This window comes from Rhopalosiphum maidis, chromosome 3 (genome assembly GCF_003676215.2).
Source record: "Rhopalosiphum maidis isolate BTI-1 chromosome 3, ASM367621v3, whole genome shotgun sequence".
NCBI lineage: Eukaryota > Metazoa > Arthropoda > Insecta > Hemiptera > Aphididae > Rhopalosiphum > Rhopalosiphum maidis.
In genome coordinates this window covers 20,695,685-20,721,263 of record NC_040879.1, presented here as the reverse complement: position 1 = coordinate 20,721,263, position 25,579 = coordinate 20,695,685, and the positions used below count along the sequence as shown (strand labels likewise).

General features: G+C 27.8%; 1 protein-coding gene across 1 annotated transcript in view; it reads right to left on the bottom strand.

The window, feature by feature from the left end:
* Positions 1-399: 399 nt before the first annotated feature.
* LOC113556139 (limbic system-associated membrane protein-like) overlaps positions 400-25,579 on the bottom strand; it is a 524,182-nt gene continuing 499,002 nt past the window's right edge. The window contains exons 7-12 of the mRNA XM_026960909.1: positions 23,962-24,136; positions 13,757-13,932; positions 5,138-5,324; positions 4,014-4,043; positions 3,810-3,932; positions 400-1,809 (exon numbers count right to left, since the gene is read on the bottom strand). Of these exons, the coding sequence (XP_026816710.1) occupies positions 3,823-3,932; positions 4,014-4,043; positions 5,138-5,324; positions 13,757-13,932; positions 23,962-24,136 (678 nt within the window). The 3' untranslated portion in view covers positions 400-1,809; positions 3,810-3,822. The remainder of the gene's footprint in view (positions 1,810-3,809; positions 3,933-4,013; positions 4,044-5,137; positions 5,325-13,756; positions 13,933-23,961; positions 24,137-25,579) is intronic.

The following is a 25,579-nucleotide window of genomic DNA, read 5'->3' as shown; positions in this document are numbered from 1 at the left end:
ATAGTCGGTACAACATAGATTTGAAAAATACAACCTTTATGTACAAATAGTGTACAATATATCATCAATCCGTTGATAATGTTGAGGATAGCAGATAGCACTAATCTGACTTATACCCATTTTTAGTGAACGTTTAACTATTAATATACCTACGTGTTACCTATAGGTATGCATATTAGCGAAAAGTAAATACTGATTAATATAATAATATGTGTATTAAAAGTACAAATTCTACGTATAAAATGTATATGTTTCTATTTAAATAATTTATATATATGTATGTATAATATATATGAATGTATATTATGTACATAGAAAATATAACCTTATAATACTAAATGTATCTATAGACTGTCGAGCCATTTAAAATGTAAATTTTTGGCATAAAAAAAACCCCGTTCAATATTTTGTGAATTTATTATTTTCTAAAGTATAGATGTTTTGGTAAAATTATTGGTTTATTAGTACCTAATAATATGCACATGTATATTGTATATGTGTGGCTAATAGTAGCACAATGTATTACAATCGGATTTTGGTTTTAATTAATTTGTGAGGATAATATTTTTATTTTCACTTAGCATTGGTCGATTAAAATAATATTGTTTCATAGATCTAGCATACCGGAATTTTCTTATTCAAAATTATTGAGAAACGTCGTTTAAAAGCATAATATTGAATGTTTGTCATTGATGGCGTAGTATAAATTGTGTCGTTATAATAAATAAATTAAAATTGTTTATTATTTAATGGCTGTAGTAATATCCATTTTGGAATGCTCGATTCTTGTACAGTTTATAAATAGGCGCCTAGTGATCCTTGTACATATTTATATAAATTATGTCACTATTTTATTTTGAATGGTTTTTCATAGACATTTTATCGTTCCGGTATTAATGGTGGTCTCTACAGTGTATCGTACATCTACTAAACTCATGATGCGTTCGTAGAAAACTGTATCGATGTTCATTTGTGTACGATGATCATTGCTGTATCGATTGTTATTGTAAAGATACATTATAGTACAACACCGAGTGAAGGATTTAAAGAAGACAGTCTTTAGCGTGATTTGAGTTTTATTGGCTCAGGATTTTGGTCACGGAAAAAATAAAAAAAATAATGAAAAAATAAAATTAAGCGATTTAGGTAAAATAGTACCATATAGTTCATAATATGAACAAGTAAAAATCAAATCAAATATGGACCTTGGGGAGGGGGGAAAGATAAACACAAGGGTTTAGAAACGTCGAGTAAATGAGAATAAGAGTAAGTATTGTTCCATTTTTAAATCTATTAAATATTTAAATGAAATTACCGTGCGGGGGTGGAAGCCTTACCAAGATAGTAATCGACCGGCAAAGAGTCATGTTGAACTACCGACTCATAATAGATGAACAACGTTTGATTAGTTACTTTAGGCGGGTAAGCATAAATGTATTACTGGAGAGGGAATGTTTGAAACCGAATGATACTCGAAACTACTTCTGATCGAAACGTCGTATTTTGAATGTAATAGACGCGGCGTGTAAATTACAATGGCGGTGGTAGAATTGTTATTATTTTAACCATGTGCATGATAATTGAAAACAATTTCAAAAGGCCAGTAGTAACATGCCAGTGGCGTATATTGTTACTATAACGACGTGAAGTATTTATAATACGGTGCGCAGTATCTTGAAGTAGACGGTAGGTATTATATAGTGAAGAAGGATTTTCGGCGTGGTCCATATTTCGACGATGGGTAGCGGTGAAGAAGGTGCAAAGGTATCCGTGAAAACATATGGAGGGCATAGGTAGAGATGAATGGTACTGTAATCATATAATAAAATAAACATTATACATAATTCTCACCTATTGTAGCTTTTATACAACATAAATGTCGATAGTTAAACGCACAAATATATAAAATTATTTTTACTTAGGTATATTTAAGGATTTCGTTATATTATAAAACATGACGATTTCTTTCACAAGAAGTTGAAATATTTTTTAAATATATTTTTAAATTAAATTATTTTAAATCTTGATATTGTATAGGTGTAAAAATTTAATATTTAAAAATATATGGTTTATGAAAAATTCATAAACGTGTAGTTACTGAGCAAGTGTGTATATTGTGCTTAACTATCGAATTATTATTTTGTGTTGTTATTTTTACACTGGGTGAACATATTAAAATGTACATTATTCAATAATTATATACCTAGTTAATAATTATCGTCTCAAGAGTTTAGTGAATATATTCTACCAGTGGCGTAATTAGGAATTCGTCTTAGGGGGGATAGACATTTTTTTACACACAATATACTTAGATTTTCAAGTACAGTGGTGAGTGGTATCTGAGAATTCTATTTTATCAAAAATCCTTCTACTACTATATAGGTACACAAAATGTCAAAATGTATTAATAAATGTTGCTTTAAAATTCTATACAATTTAGTACCTATACAATATTATAATATATTTTTTAAAATGTTCACATTGAATATATTAAAATTAAGTAATAATTATTAAAATATTAAATTTATTTTATTTGTAATATAATTTAATGTATATAGCTCTTTCTTTGTACTGTTTACAAAAGAATTTCTATCATAGAAATATAATTAATAAACTAATAAATTGAAAATCCATTTCCTACATAACCTAGAAAAGAGAATAAGGAATTCAAATATGTTTTCAAAATTAATATCGGACTTTTGGTACTGGGTGAATTTTTCTTTTTTTTGGATCTTCATGTAAAAACATTTTTTATCGCAAAATTTAGTAACGTGTGACTGCGCGTATGTACATTACTGATTTCCAAGAATCTTACCCGTAGTTTATCATTAATTACATAAATCGTTCGGGGAACTCACGCACACTAATGATCAGTTACAACACACACAGTCACACATAACTCACGAATATTGCCTAAATACAACTCCTTAAAAATGGTTCGCTTTCAACAGCCTTAAAGAAATCTTTAATCATGGTTGTTTCTTATTATCAGTGTTTTCCATGTTCATACCTATTTATAGATTTATATAATGGATAGAATTTCTATTTAATATATTTTGTTGTGATGTCAGCACGACAAAACACATAATCCCATAAATTAATAAATAAATATACATATTATATAGGTTCTGGGCCTTGGGGGGGATCTATCCCCCTCATCACCCCTTAATTACGCCCCTGTATTCTACACAATAATTATTATAGTATATAGATATTCTCTAAAACTATTTTTTAGTAATATTGAATTTTTAATATGCTATATGTTATCTATAATATATTATTTGTATTTAAATATGAATTCCGTAGATGATTCATAATAGTTAAAACTTAATATGTTTTCGTAGATTACAATCATTTGTTTCGTATCTAAAGAAACATACATAATAGTATATGATATAATATATACAAACACAAATACAAGTTATAATTTATAATCTACGAGTTTTATTATAGTATAAATTTATTATATTGTATGTTTTTTTAGATTGTTTCGAAGAACAAATTATGTTATCTAAATGTTTACTGTAAAAAAAAAAAAAACATATTAAAAATAATATATTATACAAATATTCAACGCTGTTCAATAAATATTTGAGAAATAATTATGTCTTCTATAGTTCTATCTTTCTATCAACATTACTATATACAATTAAATTAACAAATTACCGATGTTTCGACTAATTTGTGTGTTAATTAATTTAAAATTTCAAGAAACGTTAAATTTATAAAATAATAGTTACTTAAAATATTTAATAAAAATAAGTTTAGTTAATCTAACACAATGTGATGTAATATTTAAATTAAATTACCTTTTATTTGGATTTAAGCAAAATAGTAGGTGACCATGGCCATAATGCAAAGCAATGGTGTCTGGATGGTCTTAGGAGCTGCCTTGTTAATAGCGGTGATGCTCATGTCTCTTAATTCTGGGTCTGATTTTAAACAAAACAGGTATTACGATTATATATAAAATTAATTTCATTAAGTAATAAAGTAAATACAGAAACACTAACCGGAAAGAACTGAATTGGCTGGGTGTGCTTCTGCAAATAGAATAAAAATGTACATTTTAATTAATAGTATCACAATTTCATGTTAATATAAATATTCTTTAGAAAGAAATTATACTTATCTACAATACAATAAACTTCAATAGTTAAAGAATATTTATTAAGGTGTGCAATAGTACTTATTCAGTAAATAGGTGTACAGAGTATTGAAATATGAATACGAGTAAATAATAATAATATATACCTTTGCTAGGAAGATAGTAATTTATAAAAACATAGATGGGCCTTAAATGAAAATAAAAACATAGTTTACCTCTTTTATTATACTTCATTAATTAATTATACATAACGTCATTAAAAACTAACTAATTATGTAATGTAATAAAATAAAGGAAAGCGAGAATAAAAAGAAAGTCAGCAAGCTAAGGAAAGTTAAACAATTACAAATTAGCGGGCATTTTTGTATACCAAAACTATATAAGGTTTCAAGAAATGTTTTTATACTAAACATTATATATAATTACAATAATTATTAGAATCTTAAATTTTAATTATTTCTATTGATTTATACATTTACATTTCTGTGAAGAAAATGAATGCATACTTGAAATTTATACAAATACCAATAATTTTTTTTTGTATAATAGGTAAATAATAAAATAAATTATAATATATTTTTTTTAAATACTCAAAATTAAATTAAATTAAGGATCAACGCAAATGCTCCAATTGATCAATTAACTTATTACCGGAGATTATTTTTGTATTTACCTATAGTACACACAGTATTATAAACGCATAATATAATGATAAAATTACAGTGTTTACTAATCAAATGGAAATAATATAAAATTGTATAGATTAATTTATTTTTTAGATCAAACGTGATTGTATGTTTTCAATGACGGGAATTAGACATCGAAGTTACGAGAATTTTAGGCGAAAAATAAATAATTAATAAGCTAGAGGTTGTTAATACATAGATATAAATATAGTATATCTTGGCTTTTGAGGATTTCGGAACCAACATAAATGTCAGGACACGTTGAGTAATACAGTTTAATTCAGCACTACCTATCAGTATAAAAGTTTCTAGTAAACATGGTGAATAGGAAAAAAAATTGTACCGTTCTTTGTGCTGGTGGTGAAGAAGAAAGATTGGGAAACTTCGCTCCAACCGTAGCGGTTTCTGGATTGAACGGTTGCTTCGTATTTGGTGCCGGGGTCCAAATCACGGATGGTTTCAGTTCGGCTCTTTTCCAATTGGTCGGTGGATGCAGGGTTAAGCAACAATTCTGTCCAATCATCGTTCCACTAAAACATGATAATCACAATCTTGCTTATTTTAGAATATTATACATTTTACCGTGGTTAATGAAAGCGCGCCACATTGATGAAAATCGTATTTTTTTTCCTACACGACACCTAATATTATGTTATTAAATGATTATACTTTATTGCACCTAAATTTTCGTATTATTTTTGTATGATTTACTTCGTCCTTGTGATTTGGGTGATTTACTGATAAATGTAATAAACAATAATTAATAATCGGCGCTCGATTGAACTCCATTTGTTTCGATGAAGAAAACAATATATATATTTATAAATATTCGTATTCAGAACGATGAAGTAGGCACAGTAGAATTTATCATAAATATTAGTTCGAAAATACATGGTTTTTTTATGTTTTAAATTGTATTTTATACTCTTATTATGCGAGATAACCCGTAACATTACATTATGTTTTGTATTATTATTTATTTCGTAAAACTAAAAATAAGCCGTGTATACAAATTGTAAATTATTCGAGTCTTAGTGTTTTTTTAAAATAAAATCACTAGCCACGATTACGTTACTAGAAAAACGCTAATTATTTTTATGATGCTACTCTGTGCAGTTTGTATAATATGTGTACACAGTTCTATACAGCAATAAATTGAATTATTCTTTCTCGTTATTATAAAAAAGTTGAAAAATATGGTCTCAATGGTTGTATTAGAGCGGCGCAGTGTTAAAATGAATATTGTAGTTTATGTTTGTAGCCAATACTTGTATAAAAACCATTAGGTTTACTGCATAATGCAGTGAAAGAAAAAAAGAAAACTCTGTGGAGATTTTTAAAGTAGTATATATTATACGATGTTCTTAACAACAACGTATGATTATAAGGATATTATACGATTTTAAGAATGCGATGGTTATTATTTTCTTTTACATAGTTTTACCCTTTGAATATGTGTATACTGTATATAGTTGTATATATTATATAAACCCACTACACTCGACAGGACAAAGAGAGGTAGAAAAAATTAATGTTAGATTATTTTGATACGACCGCGTTTTAGAGGTGACCGTTAACGGAGCTTTCACTGTATAATATCAATATAGTCTATAGTAGGTTTGAAAATAATTATATAGGGATACCGATAAAAATAAAAAATATACCTATATTCTACACACACACACCCACAGTCGGCAATTTTACGCTCCATAACTAAAGCTCAATTCTTCGTTGCCGCTACGTTTATATACTTGTATAACCCTCAAAATCTTCGTTAAAAGGACATCCAAAGTTAGGTCCGCAAGGAATTTAATCGAAATGATAAATTTATACTCGGTTTCCTTATTGGTCAGGTAAATGTTTAAAACGTGTAACGAGAAATAGTTATTCGAGACTATATTGTCGATAGTCACTACGATGATACCACTATTACCACCAGTGGAGTGTGACCGAACTATAAGGTCCGCGGCGCGCGTACATTGTTGTATAACGCGCGCGATAGATAACGCTATCGAGCCAGTACATTCACACGACGAGTGTGGCCAGAATTTTTATACTACTTAAAAGCCTTTCACTGGTTCCAACCACGAACTAAGATATACAGGACTGGAAACGAATGGGATGGTGGAGTGCGGGGTCTAGGCCAAATGTACAACGCTTCCTCTATTTCTGATGGTACAACCGCGACTGCTGTACCATCTATTGGCAAATACTATTAGCCTATAAATAAATAATAAAATGTAATATTTAAATTACAATAATTATTCAACATTGCAACTTGTAACTGAATAGACAATAAAACAGTATAACACTTAAGACTTGTATCTAGTTTTATTTCTTGACTATATAATATAATATATTCAAACATTATCAGTACTATAAAAATATTACCTATTTTATGATAATATATATTATACTTTTTTATTATTAATTATATGGTAATATTTGAATAGTAATGTCATTTGGTATAATTTTAATAAATTTCCAAAATGCCTAGACGGTGTAGTGTAGATCAGTGTCATATTTTGAAAAACAATATTAAATGTACATTATTCAAAGCACCAAAAGAACTAAATATTTTAACAGCTTGTAACCAAGCTGTCTCTAAAGCTAATGGGAAAAGTTCCATTGCTCATTATGTGTGTAAAAATCATTTTTCAGCCTAAGATTTAATAAGTGTATATACCAACTATCCTGGAGATTTAAATGTATGTTAAATATTATGTTTATGCAATTTATAGTCTATTATACAATTATTACTATTAACTATCATCAGTATAAAACTTTGCAACTTGTAGTGTTGTAAAGATAATTTTTAAAAGTATTTAAAATACTACTCAAACTGCTTAATTTTTCATACTTTATACATATTATTAAACCAAGAGAAGTATTTAAAAATTAAAAAACACTGTAAAGTACAAGTGAATTGATACAACCAAAATATACTAAATATACTACTGAAGCTGCTCAACGTAAGATATGTTCTTTAAAAAAAAGGTGCAATTCCATCAATTTTTGATAGATTGTTTGAATGTCATTCACAAAATGAAATCTTTAATGATGTTGAACTGGTAAAATATTCTTCAACTAAATAGTTATTTTTATTTTTACTTAATTAGCTATAAAATGTATACATTTTAATTGCTTCCGAAAATCAAAACAAATAAACAAACTTACAGAAGAGAGTTATTATGGAAAGTACATTCAATTTTACAAATACATTTTATTTTATAAAAAGATAAATATGTAAATGAGCATAACAATGAGGTTGCAGTACTTAATAATAGGTACAAACGAGGGTACAAATGTTCAATAATTACAATTTAATATATTATTAGTTATTGATGTAGCCAAGTAAGTATTGTTATATAGCACACTTGCGTATCTACTACCTAGATAGCGTTAAGATCGACGTTGTACCAGCTTGCGTTGTACATTGGTTCTAACTTTTTGTGAACATCAAACATACATACTAGAAAACGCATAGCACTTTCCCACGGCACAGTAATTCGCATGAAAAACATAGTAACACAACAAAATGACGGACTGTCTACGCAAACTACTGTCGCGGAAAAAACTGCGCAACTATACATAAATACAGCCCGACGATCACAGCCTAGACAACCAGTTTCCTCCCGATCGATACGTCGTATAATGACGGAGATGGTACAGAGGGTATAATTCGCTTGTACTAATGCCCTATGTCGTTTGTCTCTTGAAAATTACGACCATCGATCTCAGTAACCACCAGTTCAGTGCCACCACCGCCGATAGGAGTCAGCTCGAGCCGCGACCCATCCGCCAAGCTTCCGAGGACACATGTCAGATGCCAACCTTCTACCTTATCCCTATCCTATACCGTCGCTGTCTTTGTATACGGACTACGGCAGTACCGTAGTATATTACCTATACAAAGATACACATTTACCTCCACATTCTTTCCGGTAATATTGTGTACGGACTACGGCAGTACCGTAGTATCACACATGCGCAATATTATCTGGACCACCTCCGTATCCTTGCCATACCTACAATGCGGATACCGTGAGTTTTTTAACATATATATCTATACATATTCTATGTCATTTTCAAACCAATATATATATTTCTGACTCTGTTTATATGTCATTTTTTATTATATGCTCGAAGAGCGACAAATATTATTATATGAGAAAATAATGTAATTTGTAATTAAATGTTATAAATGTTGTATTTTGATTATTCAAATAAAATATACGTATTTGACACTCTGAAGGACAGCGGTTCATGTCATTTCGTTACAAACGATTCAATGATTGCACATCGAGAGCATAATGATTTGGTATTAATATGATAATAACAATATTATAATATTAATTATTAAATCACACGTTTTCAATCGTGTGATTGGATATAGATTTAGTACTCTTACAGTATTTAAATGCTGATGCATTTGAGTGTTTAGTTAAGTACGAATAGACTTGGACGTACGAAGGGGCGTCATTCATTTGGGCGAGAAATTAACCGATCGCTTAGGTGAATTAATTTATAAATTATACAGGGAATAAATAGGGAAGTAACGTACCTTTACAATAATTTTCATATTCGTATTTACTACAATGTATTCAATTCAATATTATTAATATACCGTTTCGGTTGATTGGTGATTACTATTTATAACTTTATACAAATTAATTCTATCAACACACAAAAAAAATAATATATTACGTAAAAATTCTAAAGAAAAACAAGACTATACATTAAAACCATGGGAAGAGTATCAAACCGGAAAATTAACAATAATCGATTAAAATTAAAAAATGGGCATGAGATACCATGTTAATTATTAATAATTATAATTAGTTAGGATTTTTAATAATATATGATTATGATAATTTATATAAGAATATGATACATTTTATTAAACAAATGGACATATGAGATACCATGCTAATAAAAAAAAAATTTAGTTAAGATAATAATAATAAAATACATTTTTAACCATATCCGTTAGAGTAAACTGAGAGTTCTAAGTCTCTAAAAATGGGAAGGAAAACGTATTAGTTTATATAAATGTTTATAAAAATATATTTATAACTCGCCCAAACGATGTATTAAATAAATTAGTGTCCCGTGTAAATTTCGTCCAAATGATATGTATAAATTCGTCCAAACGATATGTTATTTTGGGTCATTCGCCCATATGAAAACCGCTCGTACGAAGTGCAGAAAAAATGTTTCAATAATGTCAGACAAGGTGCAAAAGATAAACACAGGGTAACCGCGAAGAGGGTATAGGTTTAATGTTTCCGGGGGAGGGGGGGATCGACTAGTATTTTAGTGGCAAAGACGTAAAATAATCCATACATCGATGCAGCACGGAGGGTGCACAGTCGGTGCAGTGTACGAGTGTCTTTATCGTTTCAATGGATTTTTATGATACTTCGGTGGCGCCTGCGAACATTACATTTCAATAGGTCCGCACCTCCGTCGCCACACTCGGCCATTCGTCTTTTTATAGTCTACAAACGAGTATGTATATATGGTAATAATAGCTGGGGTGTATACTACGTACACATATTATATAGACTGTCGTTTCGATATAAACATATTATATATATATATATATATATATATATAATAAATATAATGAGAGAGATTCTCTTCTCGAACTCTCTGGGCGTACACATAACAATACGCGTTTGCGTCTGTGCGTTACGTACACGATCCGGCTATGTAGTAATAATTACTACTACTATTATTATTATTATTATTGCGGCGATATACCCTGCCACAGTGCTTACGTTTATACGCATATATGTCGCGTGTATATTATGTATATACAACATGGTGATTCACCAATCATTCTCACTCTCCAATTTTTTCTTTAATACATGACGAATTTGTTCAAATTTTAATTTTTGACATTTAAAAAAAAATATACTCGTAGACTTTTTAAATTGTGTTTAAGCATTTTTATACAGCTGTTAAAGAGAGATGCATAATATGGAATTATGTTAAATGTTTAAGCATTTCGACTGAAAAATAATGTGACTTTTCGGTAAAATTTGTTTTTTTTTTTGTTATAGGGAGAAATACATATGAGGAATCTTGTATTGCATTTTCAAATCTCGCACAAAAAAATATAATTTTCTATGAATTTCTAACTACAAAATAATTTGAAAATATTCGTGATTTTCGTCAAAATTTTAATTTTAAACGCGTATAAAAAAATATCGTCACTGTTATGTATTTTTAAAACTTGTATACAAACAATTTTTGGATAAGCATATCATAATATATTTGTATTATATTTTTCGAGGTGTATGACCGAGCGAAAAGAATGGTTATTGACATTTATAGAAATCTCTTACCGAACATTTACGTCTGTACGTACGCGAGCCGACGATATAGCAATTATTATTACGGACGATATACCCCGCTACGTACGTTTATATTCATATGTGTTGCGTGTAGTATGTATAAATATAGACGTAGACATATGCGATACTTTGCTTAAATAAAACGGTTCAATTAACAGCGCGTCCGCCTTACCCAAGAACGGTGCGGGCGGCGGCGGTGGGAATAAAATCTACTCCGGGGGCCAGCGTTCATATTATGCGTTAATTTCGAATTGCCCAAATGTCATAAAACGTAAAAGCCTGGGCGCAGGGATTTGCAATTTTCAAATCGGTTTATAGCTGTGTCTACATTTACGGCTTCCATGATAATACAAGTTCATAAATTTGTCAGCCGGAATTCCCCAATTAATACCACTCTGCGAGCAACATATTTTCCGCTTTTTATTAGGGCCATTTGCGCGCAGAGTCTTCGGGGACCGATATAGACAGACGGAATGCATATACGTTTTTCGGTGCTTATATATTAATCGAAATTAATGTGTACTGGTGGCAGTCGTTGTAATAATTTTTAAGAGTGTTTGGTAGCGGCGGCGGTGGACGGACGGACCGCGCCGGTCGTGTTTGCTCGTCGAAACGTGTTTCCAACATTACAATAACATAACATTAATACAAATACAATTTAATAACGGACTCGCATTGAAGAATCAACGTCTCGAGCCGCACATTCGGTGCGAAACGGTGACCATCGTCTTATTTGCACAGCTACGATTAGTTTTCACCTCAAACTCATAATAGTCATGACATCATTATAATATGTTTATTATTAATGCATTGTACTATGATAGGTACACGAGCGTGCAACAGAAATCTTACTTTTTTTTTTGATCGAAATATGCCAGTAAGATCTCGGCAGTAGTACTTTAGTATTAAAAAGTAATATTAGTTCGGAAATGTTTTTACTGTTAATTTATTAAAGATTCTAAGTGCATTTTAATTTTTTCGTGCCTTATAACGTAAAAGTTTCGGAAAGTCGAGAATATCAAACGAAGGCGAATACAATTTTCATGAGTTTATTATAAGCCTTTTTACAACTCTTGAACATTCATTCCTTTTATGTACGTATTAGTATAAATCATGTTAAAATTTCGCGGAAACAAAATATTAAATTTTCAGATTTTTTTTAATTTGTCTATTACACTGCTTTAGTTTTATCATAGTAAAAGCTTGCAAACGGTTTATTTTACAAACAACTATGCACTTATGACGAGCAATACTCGATAACTTGAATAGTTATAATAATTAGTTCGTGTTTTCCTTTAAGGTAGGATTGATTGAACACATTGTTGTTAACTAATGATGTGGTGATATTGCCATAAATAATCTCCATCTACCACGAACTGTGACATTTATTAACCTAACATTTGTTCATAAATTGATTAATTATTCTGTGTTTGACGGCTTTAAATATAATTAACTATATAGAAGGGTCCATTCATTAAATTCTAGAGGTAATATTTAGTCTTTTTTCCATTTCCGTAGCAACAACATCGATAAATACAGCGCGGTTTGCTGGTTTATCGAATATTGTAATGCATTTATTGTGGTCAGATCTTGATTTTTTCCATCACGCCTTGTAACTTGATAATCGTGACTGTTTGCTTATCGTTATCAGAGCAGTAAATTGAATGCGCTTAAACCATGTAAATAAACATGCACGCGTTATATTATACGCTACAAATTCGGAAATAAGCACCGTTAAAGATTTTCAAAGTCGTATAAAATAAATTTACAATGAAAATTGTTTGAAAAATATCGATATTGTGCGTACAATTTTATAATGAGTAAAAATCTGTACGACATAAAAAAATATATAATATTTAATATGATTTTCATAAGACAAAGTAATTTTTTGTAAGAATTTATGTAAAATAAAGTGTTTATAATAAAATATTTCATCAAATCCATCACCTCTTTTCCTAAAGTATCCAATGGAAATTTAAAAAACAGTGACATATATTTATGCAAGATAAATATACCTAAAAATTTGCACTTATATACATGACATTTTAGTTATGTATTTTCAACACTGATGCCTTGAATACAATTTTCATCTCACTTATTCTGAAAATTCAAAACGAAATTCATCGATGTGCAAATTTATTAAATTACCGTCACTGATTACAATCTATAGTCAAACTTATTCACGCAATAACCAGTAGGTAACTATTGTTTGATTTAACTATTATTAAATATAAATATAAATTACTTATTCGTTTACTCAGTAATCAATTGCTAATCATAATATATGTATGACATCGTACAGGTTCAAGAATTAGGTAAGTAATTACATTTTTGTGAACGGCATCATTTTAAATAGTTTTGAACTGGCACCCTTCTTATTAGTTATTTATCACGAGCTTTAGGCCGAGTAAAAAAGTTGTGATTATGTGCATTGTTTGTTTGTTTGCTTGTTTGTTTTTTTTATTGTACCTGCTAAATTACTCGTAACTAATTTGGCTCGAACAACACTATAGCTATATTAGTTGGTGTTATTACAATTTATAAGACTCCTGTAGTCATTCACGTAACCGATTAAGACGATATTATATTGTTATACTTACTCTTCTCATGGGACGTTTATACTGAATTTCTTGGTTGCTTTTGTTTGTCCTGTCTGGACGGTATAGCAATTTGTATTCTATAATCGGGCTGTAGCTTTTCACTGTCCACAACATTTCATACGAATTTTTCGAACGGCTTTGTTTCGAGCTGGTGATGACCGCGACGTCTGGTCTTCCTGTAAACAGAGAAATTGTTAACATTCACATTTGTTTTTATTACAAATCTGTACATTATACTCATTATTCAGTTAAATTTATTTTCTAATTTTAGTTATTGCTGTGTATAGTAGGTACCTACTAAATTCAATATTGGGTTTTAATGAAAATAATAGTATATAATATAAAATGCTTTTACAAATAAGTATTTATTATTTTCTACGAAATTACTGTAAGTACTTACTATAATTAAAGCTAAATACTTATACAAATTATCATGAGAAAATTAATTATTTGCAATATTATATTGTTACAGTCTTTATTATACATGTTTATTCTGTGTAGGTGTAAATAGAGGACGGAGCTTAGACTCTTTTGACATGTATTACTTAATATTCCAAGAAATTTAGGTTAGCTTTAAATCATATGTCTTATATTTAACTAACATTATGGCACTTAAGCCCCCTAAATATAGGGTATTCAGCCTCTTAAACTATCTGACCTTCAAACTTCAGTATAAGAAATTTTATTTTAATTCATTTTTTATTTTGTTTTCAACATATAATGCGCAGCCTGAAATTTTATGGCTCGCTGGTATTTTATCACTTTTATTTATTTATTTTTCATATTTATTTTAACAATCATGCTTAAATATGTTATGTCCAATAAACATAGTTTGATACAAATATTCAACTATAAACACATTAAAAATCATTAAACTAAATTCAATTAATATTTAGTTATAACTTTTAGGGCAAAGTTGTGTTTAGTCCAAAAGCTTGACAATTGAACCTAAAGATCCATACATTATTCTTGTATACATTTAAAAATATCAGAAAAACATAAGCACGCACATTTGAAGTTCAAATTCTGACCAAATTGGACATTTTAATTTAAAACAATGATTTTTCCTTTTATGTATTTTAGTTATTTAGTTGTATTACATAAATATTAATTGTAGATACTTGTGAATTTTTCCATCTTAAGTCTTTTTGAATAAAAATTCTTTAAATTGAATTTTGAATTCTAAATTTAGAAATTTATTACGTATTTTACTTGGTGGAAAAAATCAATAGTCTATCATAATTATATTTCATGATAGTGTTTATGACGCAAAACACAATTTATGAATGCGTAAAAAAGTGCAAAAAGCTGTATTACAGTGTTTGGATACCTTTCATGTTGTGACTAGTGGGTATCATAATATAAAAAATTCCATTATTCATCACTATAAATTACGACCAAACACCATGGGACAAAATGCCGTACAAATTGGTTTTGAGATGATTGACGGTATATTTTAATGTATGTTGAAAATACGAGTAATTTCAAAGTAATAAAGTTTAAATTATTTTATGGTAGGTTTTTAATATTTTTATTATTGTTTGATACATTGTGAAATTCCAAAATTTTTTTTTTAAAAACCGTTTTAATGATTTTTGTATAAAAATTAAACTGATTAATTTAACCATGTAAACAAATTAAATTTAAACAAGTAAAATTCTACGTAAATTAAGTAGACATTTGATTGTAGAATAGTGAAAGTTTTATGCATTATTAATGTTTGTAAATGTTACTCATTCAAACATTATAGATTCGTATATATTTTAAAAATATTAATAAATACTTATTATACAATGCTATAAGCTTATAACTTTTGTAATATAAAATATTTTGAATATTAATAATAGATGAATTCAATAACTATATCAAATATATGTATAATCTACGATGATGAAGTATGAACGGAACCCTTAACGTCAATCACTCAATAATTTGGAAAATATTAACTATTTAGAAATAGTTATTCCATATTTTTAATTTTGTAGCTCAAACTAAATTACTCCTATAGTCTTATGAAAATGTTTATATACAAATATATCAAGTTTTGAACAAATATAATTTTATTTTAATAAGTGTTTAAATTTTAGATTAGTGGAGTAATGATACACCAAAGTGCACTTTGTTACATTACTCCTCAAATAATAATCTTAAATAATTTTAGTTGAAAAATTATTACTACTTCGATACGTTATATTTATATGTTAAAAAAAACATAATGTTTTTATGTTGTTCATAAAAATATTCTCTATCAAATTTGGTTCAGATTTTGAAATTAAAAAAAAATATATTTAACAATAAAAAGTTTATAGCGGTTTCTTAAAAAAACTCAAGGGTGAACAAAATGAGGCTGAACACAAAGTGTTAGAATCTTCAGAGGGTTGATATATTTTAAATATTGAAGTTTTATTGTTTAAAGGATCCCTTTATATAATATATATTACATTATACCGGTACGTCACAACGTTTGTGTGAAAATTTGTTGAAGTTAATTTTCTGTCTTTAAATAACCATGCAATTGGACTGAGCGAAGTTCCGTAGACAGTAACGAGAATGTTAATTAATTCAACAACAAAAAAAGCGCCGCTGCTTGGTGTTTAGTTATCTGCGCTTTTAACTCAAAAATGTAACTTAAAATCGTCTAATTAGAGTGGCGTTGAGGGACGTTCGTACAACAATAATATACGACAAGAGCGTTACAGGCAGGTTAGTCAGCTAACGGGCGTGAGGTGTGGTGGGAAACAGTTGAAATTCAATTTTGAGTGTTGTCGTGTAACATTGTGTGTAGGGTCTGTGAGTGAAACAAAAACAAATAACTGAGATGTTCCCGAAGTTTCTGTTTGGTCTTAGGTACATACCGTACCAATTAACGTGACATTACAGCTGGAAACGTAACTTTTTAAATATATGGTATAAAGCCAAACCGTATTCTGAATAATATTAATATGACGCAGGTAGGTATATTTTAATAATTAACACAAATAGTCTAAAGAATATGCGGCTATTGCATAAGCTAATATTAGGATAAAATGGTATTTGTACTTTGTACTAACGGATATTATTCAGTGTACTTTTTATGTGTTTAAATTGAATAGAAAACTGTAAACGGTATATAACATTTTAGTAAATATCAAACACTGAGGTACTGTAATGTATATTTATTTAGAGTGTTTTCATTTTGCACGTATAAAATAATCACATTTGTTAAGGTTTAAAAATTAAAATTTAAAATTACTAATGTCATAGTGGTTAGTAAATTTAAACTTCTCGTAAACATTATATTTAAAAATAATGGTTTTGTTCATTTTCCAGGAAAGTAATCGTGTTGTAATTTTACACTATACCTAAGTTAGTTGTATACATACATTTCATATAAATGTCAACCAAACATTTTTTTATGGGGCAAAGTTTAATTTAAAATGTTTTATTTATTTTTTTAGATATAGTTCTTTACTCAATCATTAACAAGCTACATGACTATGAAATGATCATTTTATTATTTTATTAATACAGTGAAACCTCCCTTAACGGACACCCCTAAATAGCGGACATTTTCACTACTTTTCTTTAGGAAAACCTCTAAATACCGGACAATTTTATGGCATTTTAACTTTTTATTTTAATTATTTCTATCGTAAATTTGTGAAATTAGAAAATGCATTAACATACGAAATTACTTCGTGTCAAAATATGAAACAATCTAAAGTAACTGATTTTTTAATAATTATTTTTAATTTTTTTTATCCTTTAACTTTCTCATTTTTAAAAATACATAAAATTAAATTAAACCTATTATGTACCTATGTATATATATATATAAATAAATAAATAAATCAATTTTTTATTTCTCTAATATTATATTTCTCCCTCTAAAAACCGGACACCTCCAAATAGCAGACAAAATTTCAGCGACCTAGGGTGTCCGGTATTTAGAGGTTTTATTGTATATGTACTAGGTATGTTAATACTATATTAAGAATAAATAATAAAGTAATTGAAAATAAATAATCAATTTTATAATATTTCTGATTACTTGAACAAAAAGTTCAAGAATATTTTTACATTTTTTATTATAACAACCTATTTGCAATCTATACTTCTTTTAGTTTAGACGATACAATTGTATATGATTTGATAATTGTAGATTGGTAATAATAAGTTACAACACTATTATTTCTTATTTAAGAATTCGTTTTTTTAAAATTTAAGCTAACTTATTCAAGCATTAAAATATTTGTTCAAAATAAAATACATTATAGTTTCTGACTGCATGATCTTTATAGCTAATAGTAGTAAGTAATTATTGTTATTCGCTTGAAAAAGTAAAAATATTAATGTAAAAAATCACTGACTGATAAAATTAACGGAATTTTATTTAACATTGACAAAATAAAATGGCCGCACAATTTAAAATATGTCTAGTTAATAGGTATTATAGGTACATATGTTACGGTCAAAGTGTATAATTCGGGCATTGTGCACAATGCTCGTCATATTCGGGCAAAGCTGAATCTGCTTTTAATTTAAGTACATTGCCTAGTCATTGTTATACAATAGCCGGGCATTGTGTACAGTGCTTAATTTTTTGTGGGAAAGTTTATCGCGATTCTGTGTCTGCATGTATAGTGTATACCAATAACATCTCCGATATCATTAAGAAAAGCGGCTAGAGAATTTTCAAATCTTGGCGGTCAAGGATATAACCATAAGTGCAATTTGAGGGGGGGCTCAAATTCATAAGCTCCCTCAAAATCAATCATAACCCCCCTCCCAAAAATGGTTTGTATATTCCTTTCCACCTTTATATATCTCAGGACTCAGGGAGCATACACACAGTACATACATGCAAATTATAATAGCTCCCTCAAATTTAAAACTCAAATTGCGCCTATGGATGTAATTGTAATCAGCAATGCAAGACAAATAAATGTAAGTGTAGGACTGTAGGTAAACTATGTACTTCTAAATGTCATGATAATTAGATATAGATGTATTATAAGTTGCAAAAATAAATAAAAAAATTGTTAATATTCATAAAATAAATTATTGTAAATTATTAAGATAACAAAAATTGTTTATACATTTTTAATTAATTAATTGTAATTGCCCACTGTGCTCTGGCCATTCTATACAATGCCCGGGCAAAGTGTATAATTGTCCACATTGTCCGGGCATTGTACTACAACGCCCGATTATACACTTTGACTGTAACATATACATGGAAAGTTTAATAAGATATGATATAAAATAGATTATTTTAATAGTTTAACCATTATTGACGGTAGTCACGTAATTTTAGTCCGCCACGAATTGTTCGCGTAATAACATGTAGAACGCGTCTAAGATGTATTTCAGTTGTAAAATTGAACAGTAATATTTGTTACTTGTAATTAAAATGTTAAAAATTAATTACATGTAGGTGGGACACGTGTTATCTTCATGTTATTGACACTCATTTGCAGACAAAGGATTCGAATTTCGTTTGAGCCGTTTGCGATTCTCATACTAATGAAAGATTTCTATCGATGATTGTTAATTTGTGCGATGGAGCGCTTTATTTTAAGCTTTGTATCCCAAAGGAAATTTGAATAATTTTATACAGCGACAAGGTGTTTTTCGCGTAAAGTGAAAACAATACTACTGCAGTTACCAAATATACTCGTTTCATGATAATAATTAACTACAATTATTATTAATCAACAATGTACGTAATAGTATGCAACGCGGTCGGGGTACCTTGTTACGGTATTAAAGGGAAATGGGAATGTTTTCTATTCCTTAAGGATAAGTTTTCCGTAGCTGGGGGCTAGAGCACTGTGTATGAGGTTTTCTTCAATAATAACACACGTTTGGTTTGTATATCTATAATATTATTATATTTAAATTAATAATTTACTGTTTGGTAAATGGCTGTTAATAATTGTATTATCGGTGCGTTGATGGTTAATGTCGAACTAGGGCCATGTGTTATTTTAATATATTTAGTAATAATTAGGATGTGTAAAAAGTGTTGAGTGTGTATATTTGTGTTAGGCAATCATATTGTGTGTTTATTATATTATAAGTATTTTTATAGCGTATAACGAATGTTACAAGTATTTTAAGAATTCATTTATTATATAGAAATTATTAGAGTTTAGGGAATTTAAAAAAGTGTATGTTAACTTTTTTTTTTAGTTTGATATATTGTATAAGTTATCAGAGTTAATAATGTTAAGTTTGAGATTTGTTTAAAATATAATTTTTGGTTTTAATACTGCTAAATAATTGTTACAAATTATTTCATGGTTTTTCTATCAAGACATATTATTATAATTACAATATTTTTAATTACCTACATTTGTTAGTACAAGTTACAAAATATAATTGAATAATAATACCGATAAACAGATGTATTAAGTTAAATTTGTATACCGTAGTTATGGAAATAATATTATGTAAATTGAATCATCAAATTTGCATAATTTTTTTTCAAGCAAAACATTTGCCACAATTAATTAGATTATGTTTTTGGTTTTACGTAGTTGGATTAGTTGGATCTTTGGATTCTTGTTCAAATATGATTTATACTTTTAAGATTCTAAACGGAAAGATATACCTACATTACTTTATTATTATTATTTATTCGAGATTTGTGTATATTCATTATGAACTCCATTAAAAATATAAAAAAATATATAAACAATAAAAGTATATTTTATTAATATTTATTCATAAGATAATAATAAATATTTCATAATATATAAGAACGCCTACCAACATTTTTTTTAAATTTTTACTTAACACAAATAATTTTGATTTGGATTTATGTTAATATTATTTATTAGATCGGTTAATTATATATTTCTAAATTGCTGTGATACAGTTGAATAAGATTATTTTACAGTTAAAAAGGTGGACAAGTCGGTACCGTTTTACTGTATTTAGGTGTTGACAGTATCACAAATGGATATGTTAAATTTAAATTCTATGATATATTATACACGGAAAACAGTTCTAAGCGGAGAAGGTATGTCACCGTAAGATATTTTATATTATTTTGATGAAAAACATTTATTATACATTTTGTTTCGTGAAAAAAAAAAAAAAAACTATTATTTTTATTCTATTTATAATTATTTTAATATGATAGATATTATCATATATTATTGGTATTAACTAAATATAAAAAATCAAAAATTTCTTCTGCCCATAAATATTTAAATGGTCAAAATAGTTGAAAATATTATTATGCATAGAAAACGGTGATACAAACATTTGGGAAATATAAAGTATCTACAGTTGTTTGTTTTTTAGTTGTTCGATAAAACAATATCGATTTTGTCGAAAACTGGTTTTGAATAAAATTTACCATTTTTTTTTTCATTTCCAGACGCATTTAAAAAAATATTAGGCATGTCTTACTTTAGACTCCCCTCTCTATGTTCCAACTAGATTTATTTTTCAACCAGTAAAAATGGTAAAATTAAAAATTGAACTATTTTTATTGTTCCAGATGGTAATGATTGAAAAAAAAACACATCCTTGTAAGATCAATATATTTATTGTTCCCCAAAGAATTTAAAATATATTTGGAAAAATTTTAGATTTTAAAATGAACACTATTGCCTATTTTTAACTATTTGATACTTAAAATTATTAAAAAAAATAAATTTTGTAAATGCAATTAAAGTTTAAACAGTTATAAATAAAAAAGAAATTAGGAACGTAAAATCTTAAACAAATCAATATTTGAATAGTTTAATTTGCTAATTATTTGTTTTATTGTTAGTTATATCATATTATGTACAATATACGAAACTGCACCAATTGTTTGTAGTTTGAATTTTTCAATAGTTCTCTAACCTCATTTGATGAAAAATAAGTATAAAATATTTGCATACAATTTTCGATTACTCAGTTGTGTATCAAGGATTACAATTAAAGAAAGTGTGGGAATTGTTTAGGGGATGAATGTACATAATTCATAATTTATTAATAAAATACATTCAAAATTAAAGTCAAAATAATAAAATAAACAAGGATATATTTGTAGGAGGTATGAATCCTTATGGAAATGATCATAATCTATTTTGTGTTTCTTTAAATTAATTTTTGATATTAATGTGTAATGTAGGTACTTAAAGTATTACAATCGTTTTCTAATTTAATAAATTATAAACCAACAATACACTTCAGTACCTATGCAGTTATTATTTATTAGTATCTCTTATGTTTAATATAAATTTATATAAGATTATGTGAAATGATTATTCGAATTAACTCTTATTGGCAAGGGTTTAACATAATTTGCTATTTTCATGATTAAATACCTCAGGAATATATACATTACAATGTTATTATTTATTAGTTAACTTCAAATTAAAAATCACCATTTTTTTAAAAAAATAATTAATAATTAAACTGTTTGATTGGTGATAAATGATGCGTTATTTAATTGAAATACACTAATTTATATTAATCAGGTCTATAATTAGTTAATTTTTTTTTATTTTGATACAGTTTTTAATTCTTTGAATTTTACTAATGCGTGATGTTGTGAAATCTAAGAGCACATTACGTATCCATACATTTGATTGTCGATAATTCAAATTTGACCAGAAAATTCAAGATTTATTCATAATCTTGATTCAACAACATATTAAATTATTTTTACATTAGTTATACGAAATTATGAATATATGCGCAGTACATTACCAAACCTGCAGATTAACAAGAGATTAATATTTTGCCACGTGCCATGGAACTAATAAAGCAGTCTACGCGATGTTACGTCAAACCATTGTTTTACATTTGATCCATCACATTATCATTCCAGATGCATTTTAAGCCGGCATAGTGTAGTGTGGCACGTATGGAAAAATACAATTTCTCATAGAAACGTCGACAAAATAATCCACTTATTTTTAACCCGACACTAATTACAATTTATACAACGCATGGTTCGTTGTCAAAAGCTATTTTCCTAATGATATTTTGCATAAATTATATTGGCTGGTTTACTGTACCAATTTAATTATTCGTACACCAATGTGTAACTTATTGTTTTACACTGTGTGTGCCGTATGATCGAATTGTCGTACCTATCCAAGTTTTAGTTTACAGATTTTCTCTCATAATTATTAGGGCTGTGATTGAAACATAGCGCATATCTATAAATTAGTTAATATACATATACTGTGTATATTACTAGGTAAGTACGTTATATGATTAAAGGTACTAGTTTGAATGAATAATTTATTATTTAATTTCACCGAGTATTGAGGACTTGAGATATATTTTTAAGTAGTTAAGGATGTTTTGAATGTCTATAATAATAATTTTTTTATTAAATTTTAATTAACTTATTATTAACTTATTTCATGACATTGAAAAAACTAATAAATAGTAACACGTATGTTAGTAATGTTCCTATATACAAACACGGAGTGATAATTTTAAACTTAAGAAATAAATAGCATCATGATCTTTGACAGGTTTTATTGGAAAAACAGATAGAGATAGCTAATAATGTATCTACGTAAATTTTTTTTATTGATGTATAGATGTACCTACTAATTATTAATAGAATGGGTACTCATGTCTCACATTGAGTATAATACATTAATACTTATCCTATGGCTACTCCTAGTCATTTTTTTTTTTTAATTGAAGACTGAGGTGAGGACTTCTTTTGCAATACTTCACCTCATGTGCTTAATTTTTTTTTACCTTAGTTATTTTGTAGATTTTCCCATGCGATTTATAACTCAATCATATTAACTATTAACATTTACTGAACGTTTTTATGATTTAGTTTGTTTATTAAATAATAAAAATTAATATATGAATATATAAAATGTTTTAATTGCCTACTTATACACATTATTCAATAGGTACTTATTATTATTTAAAATTCAAAACGAAATATTTGATAAGTAAAGAATTGAAAAATATCTTTTTTAATTAATATACATTAAACTGTATACGCTATATTCGAGTCACTAAGAATTAAGATAATCTAAAAATAATCGTCATAGAAATATCGAACAATAATCGAATAGAAATATTTAATTATTCAAATATCAGCTAATTTGATTTAGTATTAAATAAAGTGTAAGAGTTCTCAGATTAAAGATCATTGTACCAATAAACAATGTACGTGCATTAAACTATGTTGGGACGTTAAAGATTTAATATTATACGATTTCATTATGAGTTATATTTACCAGTCACTTCGATGGATCGTTTGCTTTTGCCAAGTCCATTATCGGCCACACATGAATAATTGCCAAAATCGGTCTTTTGCACTTTTCTCAAGCGTAAAGTGTATCGGTTGCCTCTGACGTCGGTAATCCGCCATTCGGTCATGTCCAACTGCAACGTGTCTCTATACCACAAAACCTGAAAAATTACGCGAAAAATCGTAAGACATGAAATATTATTTCATACGCGCAAATGTAATATGACTATTGTCTCGAAAGATATTGCTCGCCAAGTGCCAACCAATCTATACATGCATCGATAGCCCAATAAATAGCATGTACCTATGTGTGGTTATGACATTTTTGTATAGCACCAAGTTACTTGTCTTTCTATTAGTTATGCAATACGCCTTCATACTCCATATCGAATTCAAATTATGCATTAATGTAGCAGTGTTTAAGTTGAAAATGAGACCTTTTCAACGGAATGGCTGAAGAATTTAAATTAACATTATTTCATGGAAAAGGATTTCATTAATTATTTTAATTTTTATGATATGCGCATATAATATATTATACTCAATAGCGACCAAACTAATGCTTATCGAATGCAATCAAATTTGAATATCATAATATCATAATATATTTATATATATATTGCACTGTTATCAAACTTTTTGCTTGTTTGTATATTTCATCATAACTTTTTTGCGTTCGTTCGTTCCTTTCGTGATCCTGTCATTCAATACGTAATTGTTTTTATCAAGATTATCTTATTATTTAGTTTTTTGTTCGGAAATTTCAAAGTTTTTCACAATTGGACTCGTATATATTTCAAAATTGTTAACATCTCTGCAGTATTGGCATAGGTTGTAGGTTGTATAACATATAGAACAGACGTCTCATCGTATTTGTCATCGAAAATAATTGGTTTATTTAACAATTCGTGAGAACCAATTTCAACGTCTTATTTTTCTAAAAAAGTTCATTATTTATTTTTCATTGAGAATTCAAATACTTGTGAATTATATATATCAATTATACTTTATAATATAATTTTGATTTCGATTTGAACTTTATAGCACCAAGAATCATTATTAGAGAAAAACTTTTTTTTTAGAATTTTGTATTTAGGACGATTCTGTAATATAAAACAGTTTTTAGATTTTATCGATTATCAACTAAGCTATAATATGTTGAAAAACATATTATCATCATATTTTAAGAAAAATATTATATGTGTTTCAGTTTTAGGTGTTGGTTGCATGGTTCTAGAATCAAAATGTACGGATACAAAAAAAAAAAATCGCGAAAACTTATGCTATTATAATGGTAGTTGGGTCTGAAAGATTTAAAATTAGGCCTTAAAATTAGTCATTTAAATTTTTATAGTTACATGAAAAATAAATGTTCTTTATTAGAGTTATTTATTATTTTCAAAATAATATTTTAATACAAATAAGTAGTAATATCTATAAATTTATTTATTTAATTAAGCTATGAATTAAAAAAAAATTAAAGCAATAAAAATTTTTTATTTTTGGTTTTGAGAAAATGTAGTAAGTATAAAATTACTTTAAAGGTATTGAGAAAAGGAGTAACAAAGCACTTTAAATGTTTAGGTTGAAACATGCTAGCGGAC